General features: G+C 43.8%; 2 protein-coding genes across 2 annotated transcripts; both read right to left on the bottom strand.

Annotated features, from left to right (window-relative positions):
• Window positions 1-112: 112 nt before the first annotated feature.
• secisbp2l (SECIS binding protein 2-like) lies at window positions 113-11,602 on the bottom strand. The gene is made up of 18 exons (XM_057017824.1): window positions 11,375-11,602; window positions 8,782-8,963; window positions 7,636-7,963; window positions 7,389-7,527; window positions 6,653-6,873; window positions 6,165-6,189; window positions 5,948-6,063; window positions 5,609-5,704; window positions 5,421-5,531; window positions 5,063-5,230; window positions 4,852-4,993; window positions 4,577-4,752; window positions 4,370-4,502; window positions 4,111-4,273; window positions 3,232-3,452; window positions 3,002-3,156; window positions 2,690-2,909; window positions 113-2,603 (listed from the first exon to the last, which is right to left on the bottom strand). The coding sequence occupies exons 1-18, from the start codon at window positions 11,408-11,410 to the stop codon at window positions 1,978-1,980; spliced, it is 3,258 nt and encodes a 1,085-aa protein (XP_056873804.1). The 5' UTR covers window positions 11,411-11,602; the 3' UTR covers window positions 113-1,977.
• A 216-nt stretch (window positions 11,603-11,818) lies between these two features.
• On the bottom strand, window positions 11,819-15,316 carry cops2 (COP9 signalosome subunit 2). Its single transcript, XM_057017870.1, has 13 exons — window positions 15,069-15,316; window positions 14,528-14,641; window positions 14,359-14,436; window positions 14,151-14,276; window positions 13,990-14,079; window positions 13,819-13,896; window positions 13,565-13,739; window positions 13,293-13,471; window positions 13,154-13,206; window positions 12,840-12,937; window positions 12,668-12,750; window positions 12,522-12,580; window positions 11,819-12,195 (listed from the first exon to the last, which is right to left on the bottom strand). The coding sequence occupies exons 1-13, from the start codon at window positions 15,120-15,122 to the stop codon at window positions 12,051-12,053; spliced, it is 1,332 nt and encodes a 443-aa protein (XP_056873850.1). The 5' UTR covers window positions 15,123-15,316; the 3' UTR covers window positions 11,819-12,050.
• Window positions 15,317-21,886: the final 6,570 nt, after the last annotated feature.

The raw sequence follows: 21,886 nt of genomic DNA, 5'->3' as shown, positions 1-21,886 counted from the left end.
AACCAATGGATCAATGCCTCAAATCGCAAATCTTATCTTCATATTAGTCGTTTCCTTTTGTTTCAGTGGTGCAACCAGTTAACAAATAATAGATAAGGCTCAAGACATAAACTTTACATAAACAATATTTTAATGATGTTAATAATCATCCATAAAGGGTAAGGATAACAGGATTATGAGAAACATCCTCTAACAACGTTACTAATCATGTACAGTCTAAAGGAGACAGTCCAAACATCCATATAAAGATGAGGAGCACATAAAAGAAAAAAACTTCATCAAACCATTTTTTTTGTTGCTGTTCACATTAGTTACAAGACATTTACCAGTACATATTTACATAGTGCAAACTCACACACACGTACACGCTTGCAGTCAGTTAACACGCTTTAAACACTTTGATGGAAGTCATAGCAACAACAAAGTTTACACGCTGCGTACCTTATTTTCAAACGGGAAATACCTTCATGATCTTAAAGTACAATATCAAGTCCGTCCGCTCTGGGCTTCACATTGCAAACAGCCCGACACTGCATAAAAACAAAAAGAAACTAAAAAAAAAAAAAAGAAGAAGAAGAAAAACCAAAAAAAATAGAGAATCACAAACTGACTGGCTGAAATCTCACTGTCACGATCAACTTGGTTTCCAATGGTTACCTATCAAATGGCTTCAAAGTGGTGATTGTTTTTATTGGATACAACTGACTGACTCTTTTATACAGGTTTATTTACAGCGGTCTGTGGTGCGTGTGCCCGACTGTGGTGACGTCCCGCTCTACTCTGCCGTGGCTGGAGGCTGCCGCCACTAAAGATAAGGGCACTGGAGTAATTTCATTAGAGGTCAACACATCAAACTAATACCAACGTGTAAAAGCAGTACAGCAGTGAACGGCTGCGTTTCCAATCCATTCAGTTACTGAGATCTGCTGTTATGAACACAATAGCACACTATTCCAAATGGAATGATTTAATGTTGATACAAAAAGTTAATCAGCTGAATACAGAGGATGAGATTGGCTTAAACTGAATCGATTCCTGTGGGAGAAAAAGCTCTCAATTACACCAAAACCAGTATAAGACTGGTGCACGCCGCAGCCACACAGACTTTATATACACAAAGCTTATTGGGCTTCTTAGAAGTTGTTTGAATTATCTGGATGCAGACGCGCCTCTTGCTTTTTGTTTTTTAAAACACTGAAGACAGATGGGAGCAGTCTCGTTGGAAAGACAGAACCCCTGACACTTTTATATTTTAGGAAGAAAACGTCAATGAGTCCAACAAAGACAAGAAAGCACACATCTCCCATTCACATGTAAAGCAGCCAGACTTTCAAAAAAATATTTATAAAGATAAAGCTCTGCAAAAGTAAGGTTAAATACAATATGTGCATGCACGACACAGTCACACTAATACTAGCAGAGCTGCGATCTTCCACGCTCTTTGTAAAGTGAGACAGGTACTGAAAAGGTTCCCGCGTGAACTACAAACAGTTCAACTCAGCTCTAGTCAGTTGCCGTCACAAACATCCCCGACTGTAAAAATAACAGGAGGGAAATGGATTCAAGTGTTGCAGGTTAACGTGTGAGCAGAACTGAGGGCGTCGCCTTTGTTTAAAAGAGCATTTAATCAGAGGTTTTGGTGTAGATTCCTATGACAGTTTTACTCCAACTGTAACCTGTGAGTTAAAAAAAATTAAGTTCTAAAATGAAATAAAAACAAAATTAATGTTGTAGATTTTACTTTTTTTTAATTTTCAGAATGTTAAGAGAATGTTTTTTTTGTTTTTTTTTTAAAGTCTTATTAACTCTTGAAACGGTCCTGGCTGTTTGGTGTGTGTTTCCATGATGTGTGTTTTGGTCAGATGACTTTTGGGTACCTGAGATTATGTCTGGTTGTCAGGGGTTACGGAGACAGAAGCTGCTGTGAAGACAGGTGAATGGTGAGTGCAACAGAGCAAATTAATTCCTGTGAGGTCGTCATCCAGGAAGCTTTGCTTCCACCTTCTCTTTGCTTGACATTGATGCCTCTGTGACGTCTGCTGAGTCCAAGTCCTCCTCAGCATCACTCTGCCCTCTGTCATCATCATCATCTTCTTCTTCTTCCTCCTCCTCCTCCTCTTCTTCTTCTTCTGTGCTGTCCTGGCTCTTTCCTAACTGCAGGTTCTCCAGGGTCTTAGACACCCATGATTCAATGCGGCTGCTGCGGGTGGGCTCCACCGAAACGGGCTTGGGAGTGTAGTCGTCCTCCTCCTCTTCCTCCTCCTCTGCTTCCTCTAACATGCCAGGCACCAGGGTGGAAGTGGTGGAAGTGATGGAGGAGTTCAGGGGGCCCCTGCAGCTCCCGTCCAAAGAGCCCGTCTCTGTGCTCTGCTGAGAGGCCAGCTCCAGCCGGTCGTCCACACGGACCTCTTCCTTCTCCCCTGTGCCCTGTGTTGGGGGTGCTGCCCTGGGCTGGGCAGCGGTGGAGCCAGATGGAGCGCTGCCAGAGCTGGCTGCCAAAACATCACTCTCCTTCTGGTTGGTTGATCGTGCGGGTCGACTCGGCTCAGTTTCCAATGGCTCCAAGGCATCTGATGTCTCGACCATACTCCTCCAGTTCGTCTCTGAAATAGTTGGCTTGTTGGTTATTCTCCATTTTCTCATCAAACTCCCCCCCAAAAAATAACAAACTGGAGTTCCTAATGCTTACCATACTCCTTTTCGTTGACCTCTGAGATGGGTTCGGAGAAAATGGAGCAAAAAGAGACAGCAGAGGCAGCAGAATGGTTCCGGTAATGACCCATTTGGTGTGGGACCTTCTTTTCATTCTTCAGAGCTTCCTCAGTCTGCTCCTGCTCCAGAGCTGACACCATGTCTTTATAGGCCTTCCTGGCTTCTTCAGTAAGAGAAACCAGCTGGTTGAAGAGACTCTGAAAGAGAAAGAGTCATCGTATGAAATAAGAAATAAGAACAGATTAGTGAGGAACAGCCCTTAAGCTTCTCTTCTCTGACAGTCTCTGACCTCAGCTCCGGAAAAGTTAAAAATGCCGACCACGCTGACAGGCACCAGCTTGTTGACGCATCGTCCGAGAGCTTTTCTGCCCAAAGCAAACACAAATGGGATCTCCTGTTCTCGAGCCATGGCGATGACATTATACAAGGCTTCATCCAGACCACCTGAAACATAATAAACAAATAAGTGAGGTTTTTTTTTTGTTCTTTCTTCCCAAAAAACAACACAAAACCACTCACCTTTGGCCTGGATCTTCTCGCAGTTAGGGGAGATGATGACACATTTGATGGTTTGTAGCTTCATGTGCTTGGTGACCTCTCTGAGCCCCATGACCAGGCGCCGCTTGGATTTGGCCTTTGTGGGATCCTTCTGGTAGACCCGCTCTTGGAAACGAACCAGTTCCTGCAGGAGCAAAGTCACGCTCTCATCGATCTCCTTACTCAGCACCTGGTTACAGTACCTGAGGGGGAAGGGGATGAGGGGTGAGGAAAAGAACATATAGTCTTACCATTCGCTAACAATCAAAATCTCAAAGAATTGATTTATTACGTAATAATGAAGTAAAGAGGTTACTAAAGTGTTTTGAGGCCCTGTGAAGCCTTCCATATGGCCTTCCAGGCCACAATGAGCAAATTTTCAATTGTAGTCGGACATCTCCCTGCTTGCTGATTATGCGTATTTCGGTTTAGTTGGCTGTGACCTGACCCCTCTAAATTAACCCACCCCTTTTCTTCCCACAAGCTGCTTTGTGGTTTGATGAAACAACAATCGGAAGTTTGACGTGGAGTGGCCTGAGGGACGATTGTGCAGGAGTTAAGCGCTGAGAGGAGGAGCTTGGTCTCTGGAGTCTTCGGATGCTTTAAATGCATCTGTTAGACAAGGGTGGGATGGGACAATAGGGCCACAGCTGAGGATACAGCTGGACAAAGCTTGGTCTGTCATCACAGGCATACATTCTGGCAGAGAGGGGACAATGTGCGCTACACCCTACAGGGCTCTTTACAAACACCACTCTGTCAACTGGAACCAGCACTGGTTTTTTTCGATGCTGGGGGTTCCAGCATCGCTCACCCAGATTGACATTCTTGATTCTCACATGTGGGAGTGTGCACACTCACTCTCTGAAGCGACGACTGTGGATCTTGGTGATGGCGTTTGAAGCCATAGGACTCCCGATGCCAGAGCTGGCCGGAGAACCCTGAGATACCGGGGTGATGCTGTAGGGAGAGTTCTGACTGGCTGGGGAGAGGGACGTATCGCTCGGCACACTCAGGCCATTTTCTGGGAGTGAAAGGGAAGACCCAGAATTTAAAAAAACTAAAGATTCCCTCATGGGTCAAATAAATGTGATTTCACTCAGTCATAAAACAGCCTCACCATCTTGTGAAGTGGGTTCTTGTGTCAGATCATCTGTAAAATGCAGACATTCTTCCCTGTTCTCCTCCTGGCCCGAAGACTCTGAGTCCACACTTGTTTTACCTTTTTTCCCCTCACGTTCCTTTAAGATAATCTATGAAAAAACACAGGGATTCATCAATTTAGGTGTTCCCCAATGGAGCGGATATATCATCTTCCATCACGAACCTTCTTGAGGGCTGTTGGCCGTTTCACTTTGGGGATCTCTCTCTCCTTCCCTCTCTTGACGCGCGGAGCAGTGGAATCCAGAGGATTATGTGGGGCTGAGTATGGCTGCTGCTGACCCTTCAACATGGACGACATGCTGTTGGAACCAGACCCGTGGAATGGAGACGTCGTTCCAACTGCAGCAGAGTTAGCAGGAATTTTGGAGTAAGGATTTAGGATTTAGTAAGGAAGATTAGTTGTGCACTTGCGTGCCTGACAGGTTAATGAATGCCTACCTGTAAAAGACAAAGGCTTGGTGTTGTTGAGCTGTCGGGCCTTCATGGCCTGTTGCTGTTTCTCTAAAGCTGCCAACATGTCTCCCAAGTCCAGCTCCACAGATGTTTTACTCTTCTTCCCTGCCGTTTTAGTGAACGTCTCCTGTCGGGTGTGGAAAGTTAAACAAACAGGCAAGCAATGTGTAATACTATAGGTAATGAATGTTTATACCTGTAATTTCTTCTGTTCCATGCTGATTTCAGAATACTCCTGTGCGGTGGCCAAAGCTGCAGCCAATGCTTTCTTCCTCTGGCTCTTGGCTCTCTTCGGAACAGAGGTTGTAATAGGAATGGGCGTCTGCACGATGTTGATAGGGGAGTTTTCTGGTAAGTTTTCCAGCTGCGATGAACACAGACACAAATAACTGTTCATTTAGGGGTTTGAACAACAATTCAATCACTGAAAGTTGGCTAAACTAATGAATTCCAAATGCAAAGGGTGTAACTTTAAAGAAAATTGGAATCTATGACTGAAATAAATGAACTGTATTATGGTGGGGGAGGTGCCTTCCGACAGAACCTTTCCCTACCAGGTTTTTGGGCAATTTAGGCTGGATGTGCGTTTGCATGGAGTTAGATTCTGGTCTTGTGTTGCGCTGGACACCCCTTTCATTGGTTAAATCTGGGAACTCATCTTCATCCTGACAAAGAAAAATACATTTTATATTTAAAAAAAAAAAAATCTGAAAAATGCTAAACTTAAATTTGCTTTTCTCACCTCAAAATAGAGGGGCTCTGGGGTGGCCACTGCTGGCTGTAGCCTTGGTTCTGATTGGTTAGATGGCCCGTGCCCTGTATATCCATTGTGGAAATCCTGAAAGGCAGAATTTTTTTAGTCTTCACTATTGTTCAGTGATAACAGTAAAACGTGCAGCTTTGTTATTTTCAAAATAAAATACATTGGGTTTTGCACTTATTTGGCTACAGTTCTTCATTTATGGTTAATAAGAGCAATAACTGTGTTTTTTTTCCATTTACTAGCAGTAACTGTAGTTTGGAAGAGTAATACTGGTATTCAGAAAATGTTGTTGGATAGTAGAATTTATGGGATGTTTACCTGTGAGAAGTTCCTCTGCTCAGGATTCTTCCTTTGGCCGGCTCGATAAAACTGACCATTCCTGTCTCCCCAAGATTTTTGGAGGGGCCGGGAGGTTACGTTTACCCATGTACCTGCTGGGGGATTTAGAATAAACACAAAAACTCAGGAAAAATATAATACCCATGACATAGCGATAGAAAACCATGCAGATCTATGGGACAGCCATCAAACTTACCTGTCATCACACCAGCTTCAACTCCCTTTAAATACAGAAAACATAGAAAGAACAGATCAGTGAGCTGTAGCATGTACAGTATAAAACATGCTACAGTACATGCTTTTAATACTGAAGGAAATGACACCAATAACTGGGCCCTACTTGTGCCTAACGTAGATTCATATATTTTCCATACATATAGTAAATTGTACCTGTAGTGCTTTAATCACAACAGATTTTTTTGTTAAAAAAATTATACTTATAGACTTATATAAGTCTTTTTCCAAGATACGTCCCCATTTTAAAGCAGCCTTGCAGTTTCAAATTGCCACCACTAACAGTAGTAGAACAAAACCTACATTTCCTCATTGTTTCCATTATCGCCTATCTATTTTTACTTTATCGCCATCTTGTCTTCATCGTGGAAGAACCACTGAACACAACGCAGCACATCCGTGTGATCACCACTGATTAGGTCTGGGGCTGAAGGTCAGTGGAAGACCTACCGTAGACGCTGCTGTATTCTCTGTTCGCTGCGTTGCTCCTTGGGCCTGGTTGTGTTTAGGGCTACAATAGCCGCTGTCACTGTCGATGTCCGCCTCAGTGGCGCCCTGCTCGCTGTAGATTTCACCTGAATTAGACGCTCGTCGTCTCTTGGTTCGGGACTTCCACAAGAGGGGGCTCACCCGCTCAACGGCGCTCCGTCCTGACACCTCGCCAGGAAAATCTGACCACAAAATAACACCAAAACTGAATACATCACAATTTTAGCAGAGCTAAAAATACTGTCAGTGAATCAGAGGATAAGCTGGACATATTTGGACCAGTTTCACTTTGGCCTGAATTCAAAATTTACGCCTTAGGAGTACTGGTAATAGTTTTTATGAGGACACGCTTGATAATTGTTGACATTATAAGTAGCAAAGACGCAAACCTCTGCAACAGGACATTCTGCATTCCTGTGCTTTTACGCAAACGTTTTTGAGCATAGACCTGTAAGACAAGACTTTGTTTTTAGCAGTTACCCTGCTTCCTTGTCCACAGGACAGATTCCTGACAGCGCAAGCATCTTATCACAACAAAGGCTGGAAAGTTTTGGGCTTCATGTTCCTTCCAGTTACACGGCTAAAGAAGGTCACTGGCAACACAAAGCTGGATATTCACCATCCAAATAGTGTCACTCCAGGTGGCTTTTAATTAAAAAAAAAAAAAAGGAGCTTAATACTGTTGTGGACCTCTTACCAGTCTGCTGAGCTGCATCCACCAACATGACTGTCTTGGTCCTTCCATCAGGACTGAAGGTACAAACCTCCTTCTGCACGGCCACACTCCTGGTTGGAGGCCTGCGACCTCTTGGAGACTGACATATTCCCAACTGTTGCTGGAAAAAATAAATAAAACTTTCACAAGATCACGTAACACAATGAAGATGACATGTGATATTGTGGTACAATAACGCACTGCATTCATAATGAGTATTACGCTCTACCTTTGAGAGAACATTAGGTCGGACCATGCCTCTCCCCCTCTGACTGGCCATCCCATACGGCAACCCCAGGGGCAGCGGCCTTTCGCTGACATCTGCAGAGACGGGGCTGACCACTCCAGTTTGCATGGGTCCTGCATAAGCACCATGGAAGGGCTGGTAGAAGCCCATCACAGGTGGGCAGGGAGCAGGCATAATCTGGTAGTAAGCATAGTCATTGGAGACAGGAGGCTGGGGGGAGGACAAGATGGGGTAGGCCAGGTATGATCCACCAGGGCTGGGGTTAGGCTGCTGCCAGCGCAGCTCCCCTCCGTTATACATAGGATGTTGCCTAAAACGCACCGGAGAAGTTATATTAGCTTAAATGGAATCCTCTGATTGACTGTTGTATAGAAAAACAACTAAAAACAGTTTAAACTAGCAGCACCCCACTTCAAACTACTGTCAAAATGTCACGTCAAGCGGTTTATATGTCATTTTCCTTATGTAAAACACCACTTGATTGAAGTGAAGTGAGTTACTAAAGACAGTGACAATAGAGCTACATCTGTAATTTTGTGTCATGGTGTTTGGTGTCTTGTGGTTTGTGTGCATGTGTGTGTGTGTGTGTGTGTGTGTGTGTGTGTGTGTGTGTGTGTGTGTGTGTGTGTGTGTGTGTGTGGTGGGCAGAACTCTTGATTACAATCTAGATGACATTTTCACAGCCAGAGCATTTCCTTGCATTCAAATAGGGAACGGAGGCAAACAAAGGAACGGATGTGTGCAGGACGCAGTAGATCATTCTGGACAAAGAAAGAGCCACTAAAATATAAACTGTGGTTCCACGTTCACTCTAGAGGCTCCCTAAATGTTTCCATCCATAGTAAAAACCATTGGTTCGTACTGAATATGTTGTTTAATGGATCTGATTCTGATCTCTTCTTTCAAATAACATTAAGGATGTGGTGTTCAAAGATTTGTGAAGATCTGATTGTTCTGGCACCACAAATTGGGGACACAGGATCTCCCAGACTGCAAAAGGAAAAAGCAATGTCTCTCTGCCAAACATATCAACAACTCTCAATGATGTGATTCAAGCACTCAGAAGGGCATTGGTTCAGAGTTTCATCCATTCTGATAGTGACCCCTGCCCTGACATACTGACACTACCTGTTAGGTTGGTTCTCCTGGACAAAAGGGTAGCAGGTGATGAGGTAGCTGGGTATGGGAGTGGTTTCCACCCCTCCACTGACTCCACCTGCCTCTCCAGAAAGACTCATGCCCACTAGAGTTCCGTCAAGACCTTTCCTTTGCGGGATAAATGGCTCTACTTCGGCTGAAAGCTTTACATCCTGCAGAAAGACACAAGAAGAGTCATTACCGTCACAGTGGTCAGAGTATTTTATACTGGGCATCTTATTCAACAGATTCATTAAGTGCTTTTACACATTTCAACACACTGGGTGGTTCTCAAATTATAATATGGAGGTCTAGTGCACCTCATGTGACTCCTCTCTACGCTCAAGAGCAACAGTTCTAGTCCGAGTGTCTCCGGAATGACTGAGCTGCTCATCTTATCTCTAAAGAAGATGTACCGTGTCTAAGGGGGACAGGGTGACAGCAACCCTGCAAAGAAAAGCCATTTTTCCTCTTGTATCTGTGTCCTTGTTCTTTTGGGGATGACCCATGGCTCACGAACACAGGTGAGGGTAGGAACCAAGATTGACCGATAGATTGAGAGCTTTGCCTTCTGGCTCAGCACAAAAAACAACTAGATTTTTGAAAGAATAACAGTCGTTGCTTGCAAAGGCAGGAATACAGAAGGCCAATAAATTATATGAATGGCCTTGAAAGCACTGATTTTATTGATATCCATCCATTTACTCTGGATTTAGGTAAAAAAATGACAGATTTACAAATGAGGTAGAGGCAGAATAAAGTTTAATTTTATGTTTTCTGAGGTTGTGGGCTTCCATATTTAAAGCCAGAACCAGTAGGACAAAAAAATGAAACATTATAGATTATAGGGGGGAAATCACACTCAAGCACGATCACTTTCAACACTTAAGGGACATATCTAAGGTAGTATTTACTTAATTTTGAAGGCAGTTAGTAGGAAGTGAATGGACAACATTGCACTAACAAGACGCTTCCAGGTTGGGTTTGAATAAATAAACACATAAATATTATTTTCTGACTTTACCCACTCTTCTCGTTCATTCATTTTTAGAGTCAGTGGTCTGACTGAAGGCATAATCTACATCCAAGAGGTCACATTAAAATAATGTTCCATTTTATACAGAATGACACGGGGTGACAGAGTTCAGAACACAAAGAATCCTCCTCACAGTGATCGTGATGCATGAATAGATCCATCAGTGTGGCCAGCTGCTGTCACAGTCATCCTATTGTCTCCCACGGTTACGGAGAGTCGGTGATTCTCCGACTTTAGGTAATTTAGGTAAAAACGAGCCTTGGATCATGATGCAGATTGTACAGCCAGAACCAGACTTCTTAAAGATGGAAGTGAAACATCTGCAAAGCTGCTGAAGATGAAGAGAACCAAATCTGGATGGTCGTTCCTGACAGTTAACCAGGGTGTTGTAGGATTAAGTTTGAGAGGATAAAGTAGGGACAGCACTACAGGATAAGCTAATTATACCGCCAGACCAGCAGCTTAATGTGCATGGGGGGAAATACTGGAGAGTGACATCCAACTAAAAAGAGGATGCCTGTAAGAGCTGGCCTGGGTCAGCCTGTTGATTTGACCAGTGAAATCCTGAGACAGGACACAGTGGCTGTGATTGTGAACAAGGCAATGAGGTCAGACCCAGATGTGCATCTGCTGGGGAAGACAGAACTAAAGAGATTAGACTGGGAGGCCAACTGATCTCCTCAGTCCTGTTTGTGCAAGCATTTATTCCGGGAGTAAACGCTTTCAATCACATGCCTTTCTGCACCGAAAGTTGTGGTGCTGAACTAAAAGACGTCATCATTTAATTAATCATCAGCGGTCAGCTAAAAGACGTCATGATTTACTTAATCATCAGCTGTTGTCTGCAGGCCTCGGAACACAAACTAAACTTTCTGCATTGCAAACCGTGTCAGAGGAATGCCGAACATGCAGAAGAACCGGACATTCCGCCGGTGATACCCACCAAGCCTCACCGCCTCTTCCGACACAAGCGCGCTCCCAAACACGCACCGAAAACAATTTATTCCTTACACTCTCCAAGTACATCATAAATAAGTTTATGATGGAACCAGCCAAAGTATCTCTGGTTGAGACAAAATCAGAAGCGTCAAATAACAACTGAGATAACTAGCTTTAGCCACAATAACATTACAGAGATGTGCTGCTTTTCTGCGGTCAGGATTTTCCTATTTTCGTAAGGCAACACTTATTTTATATAATGACGAAAACCCATCGAAAATGCAAAAAAATTGCGTATGAAGACGGGGGAAAATGTTATTCGTGTTTTGAACACCAACCACAATTAGCTGGTGTTAGCTTTCTAGCCAAAATGCACTGACGCTTCACTGATTAAAACACAAACACGTCTTCTTTTCCGTACGACAAAGAAAAACTAAAATAGCTATTTAAATCCTCGAAACGCACCGTGACATTTCAGCAACATTGTCGTGCATCGAAGCAGAGCCCAATTTCGGGCCCTAATACAACAACGGTATACCGTTAGCTTTTCTTGAACGGGCTAACCGTGTAGCAAGACCCCAACAAAATAGACCCACAAAAAGATATTACCTTGTTGTCACTGGCGTCCATGTCAGTCAGCAACATCAACACGGACCGTCTGACCACAATGTGGGCGTCAGGAGTTGGGGCTTTTTAATTTCTTCATTGCAGACTGTAAATACTAAAAAAAACAAAACCAAAAAGGTTGGAGAAACACACACCCAGTTCTTTGAGTCCGCTAAGTGCTGCTAGACGCCGCTGCGTCAGCTAGCAGAGTGCTCCGCCGATTCTGGCCGCTGTCAGCGGAGCTGGGAAATGGGAGTCACCTGGAACGGCGTCCGCCGAGGGCCAAAAAGGGCCTTTGTCGCTTGCAAAAATACAGCGCTTCCTCTCGACACTGCACATTTTAACCCACGGGTTTCCCCCATGAGGGCAATGAAAGGTGGTCCTATTCTTGGTGTTGAGAGATGTTTATTACCAGCAGGAGAGCGGATTCAGGAAATGGTGTCCACATTTTCATACACATTTGGGACTTTTATTGAAGCATTTGTAGGTTGCACATGGAAAGAAAAAGCCAAGAACAAATACAAATAAATTTTGCATTTTTCCTGTCATCAGTACAATAAAACACTGGACATTTGATGACATTCCCAGAATCTGTGCAGTGTGTCGCCTCACCAGATTCACTCGAAGTGTACATAAATGTATTCAAACATGCCAATTTGTCTCTTCGTTTTATGCACCATCATGTGAGCTTGCTCACAATCGCTTGGTTGAGTGTGTTCAGCTGATTTGTCCATTTGTCTAAAGCTGTGTAGCGAGCCCCTCCTCTCTTCTGGTAGTCCAGTTCTAGGAGCTGGTTGACCTGGTCGATACGTCCATGGATCGTGCTGGGGGGAAGAGAAGGGAGGCAAGTGATGAAACCACTTATCCATAGAACCTTATCCACAGCTTTTCTGCTAGTCTGCATGACATCACCATAACCATACACTAATTCTGTGTGTGAATTTGAGTTTTCGCTGATCCTGTAGATGTCACTTTTTACCCCTGAACCTCCGCTGCCACGCAAGTCGCAGTGAGACTTTGATTACGGTGCAAAACACACCTTTAGGCACCTGATACACCCGAAACAAAAGGAAGCCATGCAAACTATGAGGAACTGCTGGCAGAGGGGGTAAAAGTCTTTTCAGACTCCTCGCCAGAAGAATGAACTTACTTATCCAAGATGCACTGCACCAGCAAACTCTCCACATCGCAGACGTCAATGTTCAGTTCCTGGAAAAACAAACAGACGAGAAGCAGAAATCAACAATTCAATGACCGTTTCCAAACAGGGTTCACGCTCCGCGTGTACGATCTTACCTTTGAAATGAACGGGATGTGTATTCTCGTGTATGGTTTTATGAGTTTGATAAGTACTTGAGTTCTAATGTTCCTCAGGAGCTCTGCAACAACAGACACACGGTCACATGATCGGCGGGATAAGACGGGCGTTGTTGTTGTTGCGTGGAGCAAAGTTACGTTCACCACTCACCCTCTATGTGCTCTCGAATGAAGGGGTCATCCATTATGTTACTGTGATTAGTTTTCAATATTTTCTCAAATTCTGTAATGTCATTGTTCTGGTAAGCACTGGAAGGAAAAAATAGACATACCAATAACATTGGGGCGCTATGCGGAGAGTGACCCGTTGACTCATGCTGAAACGGTGAAACAGTGACAGCTGAGGCACTCTCCAAACAATATGGTGCAATCTGGGTTTATATCAGCTGCACGGTGCCCTTAGGCTAAATGTCGAAACGTCACAGTAGAAAGGAGATGTTATGAAAGTCAACAGAGGATGCTTACCTTACTAAATTTGTCATTGCAAGAATTTCTGGGTCATTCTTGTATGGTTTGGCCTTTAAAGGAGGAAGAAATACCCAAAATTCAAATAAGGAAGCAGTTAGAGCTTAGAAAACGTGATTTAAAATAATGTGCTTCATACCTCCTGAGAGTCAAAAGGGTTGATTCCTGATTTCATCAACATGTTGGCAAGGACCAGGTACTTCAGGCACGTGGTTCGTCTTGGGCTTCCGGACTCGTCGTAGTTTTTGAAGGCCTCGAAGAAGTCCGTGTGAGCTTTCTCGAACTCCCCCTCTCTTAAATGCATCTTTCCACCACACTCTGAAACACAGAAGAGAGGCACAATGAGCTCAACAGCTTGAAACGTGCACCTCTGTCACGTGTTCTGTGGATCGCAGAGGTGTTCCATCTTACCTCTGATAACTCCCATTATTAGTGGGTGAGGGATGGCGGATTTAATGTGAAGCGACTGCTCATACAGAGCTTTCAATTTCTTGTTGTTTTTTTGTGCTGTGTACATCTGAATCTCCAGGGCATAGATTTCTAACAGCTGTGTGCCCTTCTTCAGGTCATCCTCTCCATCGTCTGTCTGTGCATACAAGATAAGAGGTTTAGACATCAAACCTGTGATATCTAGAAATAAGAAACTATTAAAAATGGACATTTACTTGACAAGACTGGTGAAGTTGTCTAAGGATCTTTTGCAGTTTTCCATATTCTTCTCTCTCCAAGTACAGTTTCCCTAACTGCAGGAGCGGAAAAAAGAAGCAGGTCTGAGCACATGTCAAAAAAAGGGGGGGAGTAAACATCGCAGAAGTCATTGAAGAGCCTCCGTATACCTTAGTGTTTGTCTTAAACCATAATCTGTCGTTTTTTGCATCTTTCAAAGCCTCCAGTGTGGTTTCATAAAACTCCTGGAGCAAGTCCATCTTTTGGAAGAAGGAAGAAAATAAATACACACTTTCAGAGGGCTCAATTTATCCAACATCATCATTCTTACCTGTTTGGAGGTAGAAATATAGTCCAGAATAGAGTTAATGGACTTTTCTGAGTAGTTCCTGGTGACAGCACTTCTGATGTATGTGAGTAACTGCTTGTACCTGTTCATCATCTCAGGAAAATTGGTCTACGGAGATCACACAAAACACATCTTAAACCACGACTGGAGACAGATATAGAGAAATAACATCACACATTGTATAACATACCAATTTAAAATTTATTTTGATCATCTGTTTGAGTGCTTTAAATCCCCATTCTCCTTTCTCTCCTTCCAGCTCCAAAACCTTCACACGTAAAAAATAAAAATAGAAACATAAGGTAGGTAAGGCAGAAAGAGGACAACACGACAGGACATGAGAAGAGGCAACACTCCACCTTCTGGAAACTGCTAAGTGCTGCTTTGGGATCGTCCTCCTTCAAAGCTTTGGAATTGTAATACTGATTCTCCAGGTCCACATTTGGCTCCGAGTTACTGTCCTCTGAGTATTCCTAAGTTCACGGAAGCAAGCGCGTCATATGTTGAATTATGCATACAAGTGCCACAAAACAGATGATTACTAGCGGAATAGATGAAATCCCTTCTACTCTGATTAAGATTCTGCAAACATGAGCTTCAGGCTAACATTACGTTAGCAAGTAGCCTCTTATTCCGTTTTAAATTGTCGCAATTCAATTCCGGCTAGAGTTTAATGCACAGGTTAAAGGTTCGTGCTTGAAAAGGCTAAAAAGGCTGCTTCTAAAAAAATAAAAAATAAAGAAAGGAAGATTTTTAACCACTTAGGAAGCTAACTGAGTTACTAGCTCAAGAGCTAACTGACAGCTAGGCGTAGCTAGCCCGGTACTTCAGTCCGAGCGTTCAAGGAACATGAGTATAAAAACCAAACAGGGTACAGAACTATATTCAGTTTTCAAATACCAGGTCGTAGTCCTCTTCGTCGTCACACATGAAGTCGTCCTCCATGTCAGACATTTTGACAGTCTTCCCTGGTTCTTGCTGATCCGCAGGCAGACAGTGAGGCCCGGCCTGTGCTGTGTTTTGAAGCGAGGTTAATGAAGGCGGTTAGACGCAAGGACGCGGCCCGGCCTGTAGGTGGCGCTGTTGCGCCGCGGACGCAGCGGGGTGGCGACGTCCAACCAACCGTCGCAAACGTATGAAGTCAAATGGATTAAAAAAAGTGTGCTGGAATCAAGTAAACATTTAAAATTGGTGCGCTTGAAATTCATTTGATAAGGGTTTAAAAATCAAGCACTTAAAACATTTTACGTTCTTGAAAAACGTATTTTCTCGCTACCTCAAACGCAGCAAATATGTATAATATATATGTAACAGATGTTATTGATTTTGATGTTGAACTACAGTCAGCCTCTTAACTCCAGTTGTTTGATTTTAGTCAGATTTTATGCAGGTCAGGTTCACATTTTACAGTGAGATTTGTGCGGCTGCATCAAATCTCTCCTTCGCTTCCCGTGAAAGATCTCAATACAGAAGAAAACGCGGGCCTGTTCCTGAAAATGTGTTCCTGAAAATGTACGCAACCGGCCTGCGTGTCATCGTGTAATGTGTCATACGTTTATTTAAAAACGGATGGGTGAAGAACTCGACTCCATCATCCCGCGCAGTCACGTTGGCCATAATATTTACAAGACGCGGACATGAATCACCCACACCAATACTAAAAGTGTTTTCATAGTGAGTTATAACTTTGGACGCACTTGGAGTCAGTGTTCAAATGTGTCCTGGACGGTGAGTCTTATTCTTTCACATGTATCAACACCTCGGATGCACGTGTGCACGCAGCAAAGTAACATGATGCAAATGGGAAACACCCACATTGCATGTCTGAGGTGCATTATTCTAACAGCGGCTGTGTGCGGCAACATTCCACTAACCGCCCCCAGGTTTGAGCGAACGAGTCAGAAGCACCTTAATGCTGGAATCAACGGTGCCATCCAAGCAGTCCGAGGTAGAACACACCCCCGTGCGGAGACGCTCACGTCTCTCAGTGCACAACCACATCAGATCGAAAGGCATGAGGTTGTTCCACATGCCCCTGACCCTCCGCTGTCTCCACAGACTGACCGTCAACACCAGCAACATTCAAAGAGGACTGTGGTGATGGAATATCACCCAAGTGCTCGGAAAGCGCTGCTGGAATGTCCCAGTGTCCCCACCCAAGCTTGATCCAACCACTGGCAGCAGCCAAATGCCAGTAACTTTAATTTGTAGGAGGGTGCTTTGATAAGAACACTCTAATCACGCCAAACCTTCGCATCCGAGCCTTATTTGGAGATTCAGAAAACGGAGCCTCACAAACGCCTCGGACATGCCCTCAAACTCATTTATCAATTAATCTAATTTTAAAAGCACTTTGATTATTACAACTGGGTCAGCCTGCACCCTTTGATGAAGGGCTGCCAGAAACTGCTTTATTTCCAGCCTCCGACCGCACAGTTGAGGCGAGTTAATCTCGTTTGTGACAGTTTTTTAAACAGAAGTTCACAAGTGAGTGCTCACATCAGGGTGATAACAGTCACTGAACTACCTCCTAAATCATTACTCATATATGTGCGCGTTTGTATCTCCTTATAGTGTTTGCATCTGTGGCTGTACTACACACTGACCTGTCTATATAAGGCCTAGTAAACACACGCTCGCCTCTGCATGTGTGCATCTGCGTGCATGTTAAACGTTGCCACCCATCTGTCCCGAGGCCACACTTGCTCTCCAACTCACATTAAATCTCTCTTCTCTTAGAAGATATGTAGAAACATGTTTTTTGGTTTCCGAGGCCGACATGAAATTTTAACTGTCAGGAGCTGAACCCTGCAGCAGCACACACAGTGTGTGCAGCACGTAGGTTGCAAGGAGTTGCTAATTCACTCAAAGGTTAAAAAAACAACAAAAAAAAAACTTTATTGCACTCTTTATGTTGACTCTTTTGGCTCTGTAATTTCTCTCTTTAGTTAAGTTTAAGCTGAGCAAACTTTGTTGTTTCATAACCACGGACATGTCACAAAGTCCATCCAGCCCCAGTTCCCCCTGCAGCAGAGCACTGGTGCAACCCCCCTCCCCACCCACCCACCCACCCACACACACACACACACACACACACACACACCGTCTGATGCGGCAGACAGCTCATAGCTACCTGGGTGCTACTTCTCCCTTCTTGCAGACGAAAATAAAAGCAGATGGTGCAGAAAAAGGCGAGCTCTGTTCGGCCAGTGTCCTGTCTTTATTTCCCTCCACTCTCCTGATGTTTTATGTATCCTCCCGCTGCCTCGGCCACACCTGCGACGTTGATGCTTAGAACGTGAGGTACAAGCGAGGCTAAAAGATTATTCACCGTGAAAATAATCAATAAAATCCAGGCCTGCTCAAAAATGACCCGTCTGGGGATTTTATATCTAAATCCTCAGGACGGCAGGATCCTCTGTTCTATCATGACCTTGTGGCATAGTCAGAATTTATGTGCTGAGCTCAGGGGAGCCAGCTGTGAAAAGTGTACTGAAATGAGTACTTGTGTATGAACTTTAGTCCCGCTGGACCAAATATGAAAAAGTTATGTTATTGCTGTTGCTTTTGGGCCGTTCTGATGGGTGTGGATATTTCACAGAAAAACAGAGGAGGCTCAGATGTCTTGGTCATTAATTCTCCTTTCTCCATTTTTATGGTTCCCCCACATGTTGCAAGATTCCTTTTATCATGGTGATATAAATACTAATATAATACTAATTATAAGGTACAAGGGTGCTCATGTGGGAAGGAGGCAAAAATGGGGGAATCAATGGTTCCCAGATGCTGAAGGAAGAGGCCAGCAATCATCATGTTCAGCCTCATATGATTACTTAAGACAATGGAAAACATGAGCAGTTATTTCTTTTATTTTTTACAAAGAAATCAACCAATTTCATGATGTAATTAAGAGATAACAAATTCTGTATGCTGGTGCGATCAGATGTGATGAGGTAGAGAGCTGGAGTGATGCTCTCTGCAAGAAAGACTCAACAACAATGGTGGGTTGTACCTGCATGCAACGATGGTGCAACATGTTTTCTTCTTTCCTTCCGCAGAACTGTGTGAAAAACGTGTTTCAAGTCCTCCTAGAGCTTATGTGCTCAAATGGTCAGAGAAGTGTAGCCCCAGACAATGTCGATTTATCTGCATGACAACTGCAGTGTAGGGAGGCATGTTGGCTCCTCCGCAGCCAGAGAGACACAAATAGTAAGTTTCCATTTCATTGAAGCGCCTTATTAGTGTCTTAATGCCATTCATGATAAATGGCAACAAATCAAAGCTGTCGGAAAACCAGCGAGCATGAAAGTGGTAGCAAAAGAGTGGACTGACGGTTATTCACCTTGTTAATGTCGGGAAGAATGAATGAGTGTGTGTGTGCGTGCGTGCGTACACGTATCTCATGTGGCGCACTATTTATCCATCAGTGTTCAATTGTGTATGTTGTGGCAAACTCCCCTTTCATTTCCCACCACCGGTTCTACAAGATAGCTGCACTTCTCTCTCTCTCTCTCACACACACACACACACACACACACACACATGAGCGTTAAATGTCACTCAGAAAATAAGAGTTCATCACAGTTCATACACATGTGATCACACATTTACGTACGTCCATTCATGCGTCATTGCACGTGCACAAGCCTTGCAGAGATCAACTTGGGTGACATTTATTGAATCCATCCAACGGGGTGGTGAAAAAGCGAAAAAAACAAATAAAAGGTTTGCTTTGAGTCCCCATCTTCTCTTATGTCGTGCCTGCCTCTGACTCATATCCTGATGAAGGCCATATAGGCGCTCAAGTCCAGCCGAGCTCTGGACGACACTCGTCTATTGCGTGTACGTTTTTATGAACTCAAACTTGCTTGGATCAGTGCTCCGTTTTTAACAAGTGTCAGGTTCGTGCTAAGTATGACAAAATCAATGTTATTGATGTTATTGCACAAATCCCATTGTCTGGACAATTTAAAAGAGACATATGGCTCATCTTAATCTGAGAGCAAAAGCTGGCCGGCTGCCACCATATGCATGTGACTGCAGAATACTACAGCTGTCAGAGGAAACAACAAACACATTTACCATGGAGTAAACTCGCAGCCTTAATGCATTACATGCAACAGAACGAAGTAAAACGATATCACTCGTAGCGTCGTCCTCATATAAACTGTCCACGGTGGTCTGCAGACCGCATATTTATGCAGGAGCTCTAAGGATGTGTGCAAAGGACCAAACCTGTGAGGTCTCAGAGTGAGAGGCATAAATTGGTAGTTTGTTTTGTACAATTGCATGTTTTGCTCAAGACTGAAGAAAAATGGGTCAATAATCTCAGGTGAGATTATAAATCTATTGTTTTTGCCGTCTCTAAAGAGTTAGAAGCAGACGAAGGTTTACAAATCTTTCTGGACACATTTCCCACAAAGATTCCACCCAACTACACCAATCTGGAGATTACACAACGTGGAAGCACGATGCGCCGTCTGTGAGCCAGTGTCGGCCTGTCAGTGTGTGTGGTCAAAGGAGACCCTTGGCTCTCGTGACTCCAGCATGAGAAAGAGCGGGGGGGCGGGTACGATATTATCAGGCTCTGGTTTTTGTGGTTATGATGACAACCAGACATACACACACAAACACACACACTGGATAGACATGCAAAAGCATCTCTTCTTGTCTGAGCCCCTCCTCTCTCTCTTGTTCTCTCCCTCTTGCACACACCGAATCACAGACACACGCACCAAAGCCTGAAAATTGCAGCTTAGCATGCAAACATTGAGCAGATGGGTTGCCTAATGACTGTTGTGTACAGTGCAAAGGGAGTGTGCTTCATTCCCATTACACGTCCACATTACAGCCCAATAGACCCCAAAGCAAAGGTCTGGATTTCATTTACTCAACTTCTTAACTGGCACTAAGTTACAGGTGGTCAAAACGGGGGGAAAAACACATCAGACACTGCTACAAACTTGCTGTAGAGGAGTGGGAGATAAAAATCCCCAGTAAAAACCGATGTGAAGCTTGTTATTTATGGTATCGGTTTTCATTATTAAATAACCATCTACTTGATAACTTAATGTTGTAGATGTTTATTTCTCTAATGCAGCATGATGTGATCAAGGTCTGTAGCTGTTAAAGCATCTGTAAACAACAATCCATTTGGAGAAAATGACATCAGCGTTGCTAGCGTGAGAGGCAAAGGTAGACTGTTCTGGATCTGTCATTTTTGTTTTGGTGGGATGATTACTCAGTGATCTTATGTAATGGTCCAACTATTCCAAAAAAAAGATTGCCTGGCTAATCATTGCAGAGGAATAATTTACTCCCTAAACCCAATCTTTCCCTTTTAATAGGGGGAAGTCACAGTAAAATAGTGAAGAAGCTTAATGTTCTTAGCATATCTCATTGTGTATGTTTTTATTCATTTGATTTTAAATAGAGACGTTGGGATAAATCAAGCATGTGGCCGTGCAGAATAAAGTTACAAGTGCTTTATAAAGAAATACAAACCATCAACATGCAGCTATTACACATGTTAGTAAGCTGGTAGTTAATGTTAAATATGTCTTCCCCCATCAAAAGTGTTACCTTATATTATTTTCAATGTGGTAGCTTTGTTTAGAAGGTGGATGTTTAGGAAACATGGATGAGATGGATCCGAGTAAGTGAGTTAATAGACACAATAAAGGAAGAGACATCAAGTCGCACTCACAGATCTGCATTTACGCTGATCTTTACTGACCTTGTTACTTGTTGCTTTTATGAGGCATCAGTCAGCAGCTTAGTCAAGGTCATCTGAGCGGCCAAATCCCTCCTGATACTTGTTCAGAGGGTGCGTGTGAGGGAAACAATAGAAGGGAGCAGGTCTTTCTTCAGGCCTGTTGATCTGTTGCTCTGCGTGCTGAAGGCGGCGTGTCCAAAAACGTGACGGTAACTTCAGACCGATGAAAGGCCACCCCGCATGACATCACTTTGCAAGGATCTTTGTTCCTCAGAAACCCAACACATCCACAACGGTGACAGGGCATGCCGACCGTAATGGAGCCTTGTGTGGAGGAAGGCGCATTTGTCTCAATTTACCCCCATCTTGCACGAGATCTCCTCTCACGATATCCGCCCCAATCTTCCTCCTCATTACTCTGTCTCTGTCAGCTCAAACCCCATGATATCCTATACAGTCTGCACACTCTAGATAATGGTTTTCAGATTCTACAAGGTGGCCCGCATGTGCCAGACCCGAAAATGGAAAGCAAGCACAAGTCCGCCACCCCCTGTTCCTACTTAACTCTAATGTAGGCTGATGGTTTGGGCTCTCACAAAATTACACCACGCATTCTCATTTCCGAATCTCATCAATTTTTGCTTTATTTCCCTGAACGCCGGGGAAACAGTCATTCCACTTGGAGCGAGGCGTGACCTGTGCAGCAAAGGTGTTAACATGCTTTTCTGTGAAGGCCCCGCATGTGTGAGCCGTGTCTGATTGATGAGGCTCATTGTTAAAGGTCGTCTGTGGTCCCGTAAACACTGTCATTATTCCGTGTGCTTTAGCATCCCACACGGCTTTGGTGTGTGGTTTCTCTTCAACACAGAACAATGATTACTCCACAGCCTTTTCTTTCATGCCAGTCTTACAATTACTGCGGTCTCGAAGCAGACCAAGGCTGGTCCAGAGACACCAACGCAGTGTTATTGTAGTGCGACTGTAGGAGTGAAACTAAATATTG

The sequence above is a fragment of the Takifugu flavidus genome, chromosome 2 (genome assembly GCF_003711565.1).
Source record: "Takifugu flavidus isolate HTHZ2018 chromosome 2, ASM371156v2, whole genome shotgun sequence".
NCBI lineage: Eukaryota > Metazoa > Chordata > Actinopteri > Tetraodontiformes > Tetraodontidae > Takifugu > Takifugu flavidus.
Note: the sequence above shows the minus strand (reverse complement) of the source record. Positions and strands in the feature narration are given on the sequence as shown.

What these genes read in the sequence shown, in the direction of transcription:
- secisbp2l (XM_057017824.1), bottom strand. Translation starts at nt 11,410, where the DNA reads ATGTTGCTGACTGACATGGACGCCAGTGACAACAAG. An exon ending in TGGACGCCAGTGACAACAAG is followed by an intron (nt 8,964 to 11,374) that starts GTAATATCTTTT and finishes GTCTTTCTGCAG; the next exon opens with GATGTAAAGCTTTCAGCCGA. An exon ending in GACCTAATGTTCTCTCAAAG is followed by an intron (nt 7,528 to 7,635) that starts GTAGAGCGTAAT and finishes TATTTTTTCCAG; the next exon opens with CAACAGTTGGGAATATGTCA.
- cops2 (XM_057017870.1), bottom strand. Translation starts at nt 15,122, where the DNA reads ATGTCTGACATGGAGGACGACTTCATGTGTGACGACGAAGAGGACTAC. An exon ending in CACTTAGCAGTTTCCAGAAG is followed by an intron (nt 14,437 to 14,527) that starts GTGGAGTGTTGC and finishes TTACGTGTGAAG; the next exon opens with GTTTTGGAGCTGGAAGGAGA. An exon ending in AACTTCACCAGTCTTGTCAA is followed by an intron (nt 13,740 to 13,818) that starts GTAAATGTCCAT and finishes TTGTATGCACAG; the next exon opens with ACAGACGATGGAGAGGATGA.